The sequence below is a fragment of the Lolium rigidum genome, chromosome 4, assembly GCF_022539505.1.
Source record: "Lolium rigidum isolate FL_2022 chromosome 4, APGP_CSIRO_Lrig_0.1, whole genome shotgun sequence".
Taxonomy (NCBI): Eukaryota; Viridiplantae; Streptophyta; class Magnoliopsida; order Poales; family Poaceae; genus Lolium; species Lolium rigidum.
In genome coordinates this window covers 271,914,132-271,927,140 of record NC_061511.1, presented here as the reverse complement: position 1 = coordinate 271,927,140, position 13,009 = coordinate 271,914,132, and the positions used below count along the sequence as shown (strand labels likewise).

Sequence of the window (13,009 nt, the reverse complement as noted above, 5' to 3'; positions counted from 1 at the left end):
GTGGGTAACCTACACAAAATAAAAAAATCATACTGTTTACAGTATAAGAAGCACACGTACACTATTCACAGTATAACAAAGTTCAGTTTTCTCTTTTTTGTGTAGATTGCATACGGTCGTATTTTTTCTTGAAAATTTGCACAGGCAAGTATTAAGGTGACATATACGCGCGTGAATTATTTCAAAATTTTATAAAACATTTAAGTAGCATTTTTCAAAAAACAAATTGAAACCGGGTGCGCTGGTACCCAGGTTCTACACCATATTTTCGGGCGAGCACCCCATTAAGTAGTCCGCACCTTTCTGTCTGTTGGCAGAGCATGGCAATATTACCAAACCTTGGCAATTAAACGAACTGCTAGTCAGTCTTTACTACCAATGGTGGCAGCAAAGCAAGCCCACCTTTATACCTTGGTTATAGTAAGATGTAGCCTAGTTTCTCTCGAGGAAGCAGGAAAAAAAACGCGTACTGTCTCTGAAAAAACATATTGCAGCCTTTCAGAGTGATGAACTCCTGATGTCTACGGTGATTTCCTTGCGCTTGATTAGTCCTCACGCATGCTTGAACATCTTCATGCTCATCCAGTGCAGGTACACGGCCACAATTATCACAGGGACCGTCAGGGGCACAAGCAAGCAGTAATACCTGATAATCAACAACAGATTAAGGGGAGCACTGCGTTGCCTGCTCTTCTCAAAACAAGTGGCGAAAAAAGGATGAACTAGCGCTCTATGTCAGGTGACAGATCTTGACGATGCAAACCTGTCGTTACGTACGGCAAGCAAGAACCAGTTGTCCGGCGGTGGAAGCGCCTTGGACAGGACGGCGGCGTAAAGGAAACCGGCGAGCAGCGTAACGCCGAACCCAACCAGGGCGAATCCCATGGCACCGTTCGCAGCTAGAGGCATGACGGACCGGTCTGAGCCCTGCTTGATTCGAGGTAATCTGAAAGAGCTTAAGAAGGTGAATAGAGAAATACATAGGGAAGAAGGGAATGGGCATCCCGGCTGTGGCATTTCGCCGAACAGTTTCTGTGCGTTTATACAGGGAAGGACGCGCTCAACAAACCTGGGCTGGGCTGGGCGGCTCTCGTAGAGCAGGAGCAGGGCGACTCGCCGATCTGACGCTGGAATCAACGTCGCTCGCCTCAGACGCTCGCCAGGAATCGTTCCCTGAACATAATTATGTGCCGCTGTGGTCACGCCGGCCGGTGCGGGTTCGGTGGTCTGCTGCGTATGACAGATGAAACCCCGCTACGCACAACCCAGGTATTTATGTATGGTACTCCTGTAAACTATGTTCAGCTAGGCCTACTAGACAAAGCAAGATTTGCCTCAATTCATTAAATAAAAATGAGCGTTGTGACATGAGATAAGCTTGAAGGTCTAAAAGCAACAAAAATGATAACTCTCCCAAAAATTACATGAGATAAGCTTGTAGGTCACAGCCTCTTTTGGGCTCTCGGGGAGCAGGCGATGGGGGCTTTGATGGGTGAAGACAGGCCACAAAAAACATGTTCTCCACTTCGTTTGGTTGCTCATAAATTTTTTTTAACAAGCCTAAGAGAAAAAGTGGTTTGGTTGTTTGGTCGGCTCCGTAAACACACTTAGCTCAATTTTGATCACCCTGTTGTGCGTTTGGTTGTGTAGCATTGAGACGCTATGGTAACATCTTCCCAAGAGTGGTGAGGTTACAGGGTGACCAGCAAGAACATCAAGAAGATCAGAAATAACAACAAAGAACACCACGGACAACATCAATAATAATAAGAAGAACAAGGACAACAATAAAATCAATGTGCCACATATAGCTGAGGTGTTCTTTTTTTTATACAAGGCACAATGTGCCCGGCTTTAAATTAATAAAGCCTCATGGCTAACAGTAGCAACACGGCCTGGAAATCCAATTAATTTTTATAGACCTGGCCCATAGGCAACATATAAGTTAGAACACGGAACAAAAAGCGACAAGAAGCGCACACACCGAGCTACGCTTGTCGATGATGGTCTCGCGGGCATGGAGATCTTGATTTAGATCTTGATTTAGATCTTTTTAAGAAGATCCACCGTCTCGTCCAACAACGACACCGTCTTGGGATTAGTAGAGGCCTCCATTGTTGCAAAAGGATCATATATTTGAACATAGAGATTCAATGGTGAACTTGTTACGGGTTGTCCAAAGCTTCCAAATTTGGCAGCAAACAAAAGGCATGGCTTATTTACCATTATGCATGCTCTTACATGTGCTCCAAAATTGAACCTAACCTAATTTGTGCATTTCACATTCTACTATTATATTCTATCGTCTAAAAGTGATTGCCACATGCCGGTAGTACGTTGTGGCCATTGTGCCTTCAGTCCGTTGATAGGTCTATTACTCTCTTATTTTGAACAGGAGTTGGTCTCGAAGGACCGAGATGGTAAATAAAGACTCAGCAGTGGAGTTACAAAGTACAAATAGGACCCGAGATAGTAGGAGGATTACAACCAAGTCCTACAAATTAATACAAAGGACCTTAGATGTAAAATATGAAAAGCAATTAGGTTCAGCTCCATCTCCACCTTGCTTCCTGAACTTCTAGACATGATCAACTACGACGACTCCGGGGACATGATCACTTGGGTCGCTGCACCAAGAGCTAACCATGGATAGCAAAAGGGCCTCCGAAACCGAATAGCCTGGAGCTGGAAGATTACGATGCACCAGCATGTTGTCGATGGCATGCAAGTCGGGAGTGACTGCCGTTCGACCATTGAAATCAACGGAGGGCCAACACATGACCAGCTCAAGGCCGTTGAGATGCACTCCCACGAACATATGCAATCACCTCATTCCCCCACTCGCCATATCTGAAGAAAACAAAAGAAAATTGTGGCTCCTCTTCTCTCTTATTTGAAATGAAGGATCGACGGAGGGGAAGTAGTTAATGTTAGGGAGCAGTGCTGCGTGTAGTTGACACGTCCGTTGGGAACCCCAAGAGGAAGGTGTGATGCGCACAGCAGTAAGTTTCCCTCAGTAAGAAACCAAGGTTATCGAACCAGTAGGAGTCAAGGAACACGTGAAGGTTGTTGGTGGCGGAGTGTAGTGCGGCGCAACACCGGGGATTCCGGCGCCAACGTGAAACCTCGCACAACACAATCAAAGTACTTTGCCCCAACGTAACAGTGAGGTTGTCAATCTCACCGGCTTGCTGTAAACAAAGGATTAGATGTATAGTGTGGATGATGATGGTTGTTTGCGAAGAACAGTAAAGAACAATTGCATTAGATTGTATTTCAGATGTAAAGAATTGGACCGGGATCCACAGTTCACTAGTGGTGTCTCTCCCATAAGATAAACATATGTTGGGTGAACAAATTACAGTTGGGCAATTGACAAATAAAGAAGGCATAACAATGCACATACATATATCATGATGAGTACTATGAGATTTAATCAGGGCATTACAACAAAGTACATAGACCGCTATCCAGCATGCATCTATGCCTAAAAAGTCCACCTTCAGGTTATCATCCGAACCCCTCCAGTATTAAGTTGCAAACAATGTACAATTGCATTAAGTATGGTGCGTAATGTAATCAACACAAATATCCTTAGACAAAGCATCGATGTTTTATCCCTAGTGGCAACAAGACATCCACAACCTTAGAACTTTCTCGTCACTGTCCCAGATTCAATGGAGGCATGAACCCACTATCGAGCATAAATACTCCCTCTTGGAGTCACAAGTATCAACTTGGCCAGAGCCTCTACTAGCAACGGAGAGCATGCAAGAACATAAATAACATATGTGATAGATTGATAATCAACTTGACATAGTATTCAATATTCATTGGATCCCAACAAACACAACATGTAGGATTACAAATAGATGATCTTGATCATGATAGGCAGCTCACAAGATCTAACATGATAGCACAATGAGGAGAAGACAACCATCTAGCTACTGCAATGGACCCATAGTCCAGGGGTGAACTACTCACACATCGATCCGGAGGCGATCATGGTGATGAAGAGACCTCCGGGAGATGATTCCCCTCTCCGGCAGGGTGCCGGAGACGATCTCCGGAATCCCCCGAGATGGGATTGGTGGCGGCGGCGTCTCTGGAAGGTTTTCCGTATGGTGGCTCTCGGTACTGGGGTATTCGGGACGAAGAATTTAAGTAGGCGGAAGGGCGGAGTCGGAGGAGTCATGGGGGCCCCACACGCTAGGGTCGCGCGGGCCCCCCTTAGGCTTCGTGGAAAAATAAGACCCTGGGCGTTGATTTCGTCCAATTCCGAGAATATTTCCTTTGTAGGATTTCTGAAACCAAAAACAGCAGAAACCAGCAACTGACTCTTCGGCATCTCGTCAATAGGTTAGTGCCGGAAAATGCATAATAATGACATATAATGTGTATAAAACATGTGAGTATCATCATAAAAGTAGCATGGAACATAAGAAATTATAGATACGTTTGAGACGTATCAAGCATCCCCAAGCTTAGTTCCTACTCGCCCTCGAGTAAGTAAACGATAACAAAGATAATTTCTGAAGTGACATGCTATCATAATCTTGATCAATACTATTGTAAAGCATATGAGATGAATGCAGCGATTCGAAGCAATGGTGAAGATAATGAGTAAACAAATGAATCATATAGCAAAGACTTTTCATGAATAATACTTTCAAGACAAGCATCAATAAGACTTGCATAAGAGTTACTCATAAAGCAATATATTCTTAGTAAAGGCATTGAAGCAACACAAAGGAAGATATAAGTTTCAGCGGTTGCTTTCAACTTCAACATATATATCTCATGGATAATTGTCAACACAAAGTAATATAACAAGTGCAATAGGCATGTAGGAATCAATGCACACAGTTTACACAAGTGTTTACTTCTAAGATAGAAAGAAGTAGGTAAACTGACTCAACAATAAAGTAGAAGATATGCCCTTCGCAGAGGGAAGCATGGATTACTATATTTGTGCTAGAGCTTTTCATTTTGAAAACAAGAAACAATTTTGTCAACGGTAGTAATAAATCATATGTGTTATGTATAAGACATCTTATAAGTGGCAAGCCTCATGGATAGTATACCAATAGTGCTCGCACCATGTCCTAATTAGCTTGGATTAACATGGATTATCATTGCATAGCATATGTTTCAACCAAGTGTCACAAAGGGGTACCTCTATGCCGCCTGTACAAAGGTCTAAGGAGAAAACTCGCATTGGATTTCTCGCTTTTGATTATTCTCAACTTAGACATCCATACCGGGACAACATAGACAACAGATAATGGACTCCTCTTTAATGCATAAGCATTCAACAACAGTTAATATTCTCATAAGAGATTGATGATTAATTGTCCAAACTGAAACTTCCACCATGAACAAGGTTAGTTTCTTCACATCTCTGCAAAACTTTATCAAGGTTTCGCAAGCAATTATCAAAAGAATTCCCATAGACAGAAAAATCATCCATGAACACCTCTACAATATTCTCACAAAAGCCATGAAAAATAGCAGACATGCATCTTTGAAAAGTAGCGGGAGCATTACATAAACCAAAAGGCATACGTCTATAAGCATAAGTTCCATAGGGACAAGTAAAAGTGGTTTTTTCTTGATCTTTAGTTTTAACGACAATTTGTGAAAACCCGGAATAACCATCAAGAAAGCAAAAATGAGTATTTTTAGACAACCTTTCTAACATTTGATCAATAAAGGGTAAAGGGTAATGATCTTTCTTAGTAACTTTATTAACTTTTCGATAATCAATGCACATTCTATACCCTACAACTACTCTTTGAGGGATGAGCTCATCATTATCATTAGGCACAGAAGTCATTCCTCCTTTCTTAGGAACACAATGCACGGGACTAACCCATCTACTATCAGCAATAGGATATATAATACCAGCTTCAAGAAGTTTTAATACCTCATTCCTTACCACATCCTTCATCTTAGGAATTAGACGACGTCGATGTTCAACAACGAGGCTTTGCATCATCTTCCATGTTGATAGCATGTTGGCAAATAGAGGGAGAAATCCCCTTCAAGTCATCAAGAGTGTAGCCAATAGCTCCTCTGTGTTTCTTCAATATTTCCAATAACCTTTCTTCCTCAAAATCTGAAAGCTTAGAAATAATAATAACAGGATATATTTTCTTATCATCAATATGAGCATACTTAAGATTATCAGGCAAAATTTTTAAATCAAAAACAGGATCTTCCTTTGGTGGTGGTGTTGTACCTGAATCTTCAACCGACAAGTCATGTTTAAGAATAGGTTGACGAAGGAAAATTTCATCAAGCTCATTCCTTTCTTCCCTAAAGACTTCACTCTCACTATCCTCCAAATGTTGCTGCAAGGGATTATTAGGAGCAAGAGCAATAGACGCACACTGTTCAACTCTAAAATTATTATTAGGCAAATCAGCTTTATAAGGAGTTTTGGCAAATTTAGAGAAATTAAACTCATAAGATTCACCAGCAAATTTAGTCACAATTTTTTCCTTCTTGCAATCTATAACAGCTCCACAAGTATTTAGGAAAGGTCTACCAAAAATAATAGGACAAGACTTACTAGCGAGCAGAACCAAGTACCAAAAAGTCAGCAGGATATTTAATCTTACCACATAGAACTTCCACATCTCGAACAATACCAATAGGAGAGATAGTTTCTCTATTAGCTAGCCGAATAACCACATCAATATCTTCAAGTTCACAAGAACCAATTTCATGCATGATCTCCGTATAAAGCTCATAAGGAATGGCACTAATACTTGCACCAATGTCGCATAAACCATAATAACAATGATCACCAATTCTAACAGAGAGCATAGGAACACCGGCTTTCCTAGACTTATTAGGATGCGAAACAATATTAGAAGCATCTTCACAGAAAATAATATGACCATCTTCTACATTTTCAGTCACAAGATCTTTAATTATTGCAACAGCAGATTCAACTTTTATTTGTTCTTCAGGTTCTATAGGTTTCTTTGCACTTTTATTAACTGCACTAGTTATAACAGAATACTCCTTCATTTTAGCAGGGAAAGGAGTTTTTTCAATATAAGCTTCAGGAAGAATATGATCAACAGGTTCAATTACAACACATTTATTTATAGATGAATCAGTTTTATCTTTGTACGGTTCATGATACTTATCAAAATTCTTCCTTGGCAATTCAAAGTGAGAGGCAAAAGCTTTATAAAAATTTGCAACGACTTGAGAATCAAGACCATAAGTAGCACTCATATTACGAAATTTATCAGTATCCATAAAAACTTCAATGCATTTATAATCATAGTTTATACCTGACTCTCTATCTTTGTCGTTCTCCCATCCTTCAGTATTCTCCTGAATCCGATCAAGAAGGTCCCTTTTAAACTCTTCTTTGTTGCGTGTAAAACTGTAAATGATCCAGAACAAGAAGTATCCAGCAAAGTCTTATCTTGAAAAGACAGTCTTGCATAGAAATTATCAATGATAATATTACCAGGAAGCTCATGAATGGGGCATTTGAGCATTAAAGACTTCAATCTCCCCCATGCTTGGGCAATACTCTCTCCATCATGAGGCCAGAAATTATATATGCGGTTCCGATCTTTGTGAATTTCACTTGGAGGATAGAATTTAGAATAAAATAAAGGCACAATGTCCTCCCAATCAAGAGAATCCCTATTCTTCAGCAATTTATACCAATGCGCTGCTTTACCAGACAGCGATATAGAGAATAGTTTCTTCCTAACTTCATCCATAGCAATACCTGCACATTTGAATAACCCGCATAATTCTTGTAAAAACAGTAAATGATCTCCAGGATGGACAGTTCCATCCCCTTCATAGCGGTTATCCATAATACGTTCAATAATTTTCATAGGTATTTTGTATGGAACCTCTTTCTCACCTGGCGCTTCATCCACTACCTTTGCAGTAGTAGTAGATTTTCCAAATAGGAATTCAAGAGAAGATCTCTCCATAATGAATTATAGCAGCAGGCAGAAATAAAATCAGCACGTACAATAAAGGTTTCCCTTACCAATTCCACTTACCAATAGCGCTTCACTCCCCGGCAACGGCGCCAGAAAATAGTCTTGATGACCCACAAGTATAGGGGGTGTATCGTAGTACTTTCGATAAATAAGAGTGTCGAACCCAACGAGGAGCAGAAGGTGTAGACAAGCAGTTTCGATGAAGGATTCACTGTAAATGCTCACAGACAAGTATTCAGGGGGTTTTAATATAGCAGATGAATAAAGTACAAGTAAGTAAAATGCGAGAGTAATAATTGCAGCGAGTGGCCCAATCCTTTGTAGCACAAAGGACAAGCCGGTTTGTTTACTTATAATGACCAAATGTTCTTGAGGACACACGGGAATTTAGTCTAGTGCTTTCGCTTCATATAGCTGATTAATCTTCATTGTTTTGATAAGTGTTGTGTGGATGAACCTATGCTAATGCACCGCCCTTCCTAGGACTAATACATACTTGTGATTATACCCCTTGCAAGCATCCGCAAATACAAGAAAGTAATTAAGATAAATCTAACCACAGCCTTAAACTCTGAGATCCTGCTATCTGATACGTCTCCAACGTATCTATAATTTCTGATGTTCCACGCTTGTTTTATGACAATACCTACATGTTTTGTTCACACTTTATATTGTTTTTATGCGTTTTCTGGAACTAACCTATTGACGAGATGCCGAAAGGCCGATTGCTGTTGTTCTCGCTGTTTTTGGTTTCGAAATCCTAGTAAAGAAATATTTTCGGAATCGGACGAAATCAACACCGAAGATCTTATAATTCCCGGAAGCTTCCAGAGCACCGGAGAAAGGCGAGAGGGGAGCCATGGGGCCCCACCCCACAGGGCGGCGCGGCCCAAGGGGGGCGCGCCCCCCTAGTGTGTGGGCACCCCGTGGCCCCTCCGACTCCGCCTCTCCGCCTATTTAGTCGTCCCTGACCTAAAACCTCGACCCCGTTCGACGAAACTAGAGAAAACCATCCAGAGCCGCCGCCATCGCGAAACTCCAATTCGGGGGACAGAAGTCTCTGTTCCGGCACCCTGCCGGGACGGGGAATTGCCCCCGGAGTCATCTCCACCGCCGTCTCCACCGCCATCTTCACCGCTATCGCTGTCTCCATGATGAGGAGGGAGTAATTCGACCCCGGGGCTGAGGGCTCCGCTGTAGCTATGTGGTTCATCTCTCTCTTTATGTGATCTAGTTGAATATCATCTATGTGCTACTCTAGTGATGTTATTAAAGTAGTCTATTCCTCCTGCACGGTGTAATGGTGACAGTGTGTGCATCGTGTAGTACTTGGTGTGGGCTATGATTGTGATCTCTTGTAGATTATGAAGTTAACTATTGCTATGATAGTGTTGATGTGATCTATGCCTCCTTTCGTAGTGTGAAGGTGACAGTGTGCATGCTATGTTAGTACTTGGTTTGGTTATGTTGATCTGTCATGCACTCTAAGGTTATTTAAACACGAACATTGAATATTGTGGAGCTTGTTAACTCCGGCATTGAGGGTTCGTGTAATCCTACACAGTTAGTGGTGTTCATCATCCAACAAGAGGGTGTAGAGTCTAGCATTTATCTATTTATTCTGTTATGTGATCAATGTTGAGAGTGTCCACTAGTGAAAGTATGATCCCTAGGCCTTGTTCCTAAATACTGCTATCGCTCGCTTGTTCTATCGTTTTACTGCATCTTTACTTCCTGCAATATTACTACCATCAATCGCACGCCGACAAGCACTTTTACGGCGCCGTTACTACTCGCTTATATTTATTCATACCACCTGTATTTCACTATCTCTTCGCCGAACTAGTGCACCTATTAGGTGTGTTGGGGACACAAGAGACTTCTTGCTTTGTGGTTGCGGGGTTGCATGAGAGGGATATCTTTGACCTCTTCCTCCCTGGGTTCGATAAACCTTGGGTGATCCACTTAAGGGAAACTTGCTGCTGTTCTACAAACCTCTGCTCTTGGAGGCCCAACACTGTCTACAAGAATAGAAGCACCCGTAGACATCACTATCCCTCCTGCATCGATATACCAACGGGGGTTCAGGTTTCTGTCACTCCGGCAACCCCACAATTAGCAAACGAATACAAGATGTATTCCCCTAGGCCCGTAAAGGTGAAGTATCATGTAGTCGACGTTCACATGACACCACTAGAAGAATAACACCACAACTTAAATATCATAACATTGAATATTACCCAACATAATTCACTACTAACATTTAGACTTCACCCATGTCCTCAAGAACTAAACGAACTACTCACGAGACATCATATGAAACATGATCGGAGGTGATATGATGATGAATAACAATCTGAACATAAACCTTGGTTCAATGGTTTCACTCAATAGCATCAATAACAAGGAGTAATCAATACCGGGTGAGTTTCCCCTACCAAACAATCAAGATTCAACCCTAGATGTTACAGCGGTGACGAGGTGTGATGACCCACAAGTATAGGGGATCGCAGCAGTCTTCGCGGGTAGTAAAACCCAATTTATTGATTCGACACAAGGGGAGACAAAGAATACTTGAAAGCCTTAACAGCGGAGTTGTCAATTCAGCTGCACCTGGAAATAGACTTGCTCGCAAGAGTTTATCAGTAGTAACAGTTTTATAGCAGTAGCGAGTAGTGAAATAACGAGCAGAGAGTAACAAAGACAGCAGTAGTGATTATAGTAAACAACAGGATTAAAATACTCGTAGGCACGGGGACGGATAACGGGCGTTGCATGGATGAGAGAAACTCATGTAACAATCAAGCAGGGCATTTGCAGATAATAATAAAACGGTGTCTAAGCACAAAGCAATCAATAGGCATGTGTTCCAATTATAGTCGTACGTGCTCGCAATGAGAAACTTGCACAACATCTTTTGTCCTACCAGCCGGTGGCAGCCGGGCCTCAAGGGAATCTCATCGGATATTAAGGTACTCCTTTTAATAGAGTACCGGAGCAAAGCATTAACACTCCGTGAACACATGTGATCCTCACATCACTACCATCCCCTCCGGTTGTCCCGATTTCGTCACTTCGGGGCCATTGGTTCCGGACGACGACATGTGTATACAACTTGCAGGTAAGACCATAAACAATGAATATCATGATGAAATAATAACATGTTCAGATCTGAGATCATGGCACTCGGGCCCTAGTGACAAGCATTAAGCATAACAAGTTGCAACAATATCATCAAAGTACCAATTACGGACACTAGGCACTATGCCCTAACAATCTTACACTATTACATGACCAATCTCATCCAATCCCTACCATCCCCTTCAGCCTACAGCGGGGAATTACTCACACATGGATGGGGGAAACATGGCTGGTTGATGAAGAGGCGTCGGTGGTGATGGCGGCGATGATCTCCTCCAATTCCCCGTCCCGGCGGAGTGCCAGAACGGAGACTTCTGGCTCCCGAGACGGAGTTTCGCGATGTGGCGGCGTTCTGGAGGGTTTCTCGCGACTTCGACTTCTCTCCGTGCGTTTTAGGTCGAGGCCGATAAGTAGTCCGAAGGAGGGCGTCGGAGGCCTCGCCGAGGGGCCACACGCTAGGGCCGCGCCCCCCTCCTGGGCCGCGCCTCCCTAGGGTGTGGGGCCCTCGGGCCTCCACCTGACTTGCCCTTCTGGCTCCGTGAGTCTTCTGGGAAAATAGGGCCTTCCGTCTAAATTCCGAGGTTTTTCCTGAAAGTTGGATTTCTGCACAAAAACGAGACACCAGAACAGTTCTGCTAAAAACAGCGTTAGTCCGTGTTAGTTGCATCCAAAATACACAAATTAGAGGCAAAACAATAGCAAAAGTGTTCGGGAAAGTAGATACGTTTTGGACGTATCAACTCCCCCCAAGCTTAGCGTATTGCTTGTCCTCAAGCAATTCAGTTAACAACTGAGCGATAAAAGAACTTTCACGAACACATTTGTTCATATGATGTAAATATTCTCATGCTATGGCTAACACTTAGGCAGTTCATAATAAGATACATGCAAATAAGATCATCTAATAGCTATATCAATCATGGAAAGGTACCAACAATTAATAATAAGCATCATGAATCATGTATATAAGCAGGATTGGAATGTTCATAAAAGAGTATGATAGAGTGGTATCTCGCTTGCCCATATTTGATCAGCAAAACATAAATGCTCGGGCACCTCTCGAAGTTCATAGAAAGACTAGAAATAGTGATTGTCAAAGATAAAAGCATCAAAGTTATACCACAATCAATCATATTTTGAGACAAGCATATTATACTAAGAATGACGAGTTGTGCTCTCAAGAAAGTGCTCAAAGAAAGGATGGAGACACAACATAAAAGTAAAAGATTGACCCTTCGCGAGAGGAAGCGAGGGATTAACATGCGCTAGAGCTTTTCATTTGTAAAGCGAGAGTAAAATTGTTTTGAGAGGTGTTTGTTGTTGTCAACGAATGGTAATGGGTACACCAACTACCTCACCAACCGGACTTTCAAGAGCGGCTCCCATGAAGGACGTTATTTCTACCGAGCAAGGTAGATCATCCCTCTTCTCTTTTTGTTTACACACGTATTTTAGTTTTATTATGGGTGACACTCCCCCAACCTTTGCTTACACAAGCCATGGCTAACCGAATCCTCGGGTGCCTTCCATCAATCACATACCATGGAGGAGTGTCTATTTGCAAAATTAAGTTGCTTACCGATGGCGTGTATTTCACACGTTCGTTGGGCAACCCCAAGAGGAAGGTATGATGCGCACAGCAGCAAGTTTTCCCTCGGAAAGAAACCAAGGTTTATCGAACCAGGAGGAGCCAAGAAGCACGTTGAAGGTTGATGGCGGCGGGATGTAGTGCGGCGCAACACCGGGGATTCCGGCGCCAACGTGGAACCCGCACAACACAACCAAACTACTTTGCCCCAACGAAACAGAGTGAGGTTGTCAATCTCACCGGCTTGCTGTAACAAAGGATTAACCGTATTGTGTGGAAGATGATTGTTTGC

The 13,009-nt window shown here is 42.5% G+C and overlaps 1 protein-coding gene across 1 annotated transcript; it reads right to left on the bottom strand.

Annotated features, from left to right (window-relative positions):
• Positions 1–316: 316 nt before the first annotated feature.
• On the bottom strand, positions 317–909 carry LOC124648789. Its single transcript, XM_047188496.1, has 2 exons — positions 764–909; positions 317–646 (listed from the first exon to the last, which is right to left on the bottom strand). The coding sequence occupies exons 1-2, from the start codon at positions 907–909 to the stop codon at positions 553–555; spliced, it is 240 nt and encodes a 79-aa protein (XP_047044452.1). The 3' UTR covers positions 317–552.
• Positions 910–13,009: the final 12,100 nt, after the last annotated feature.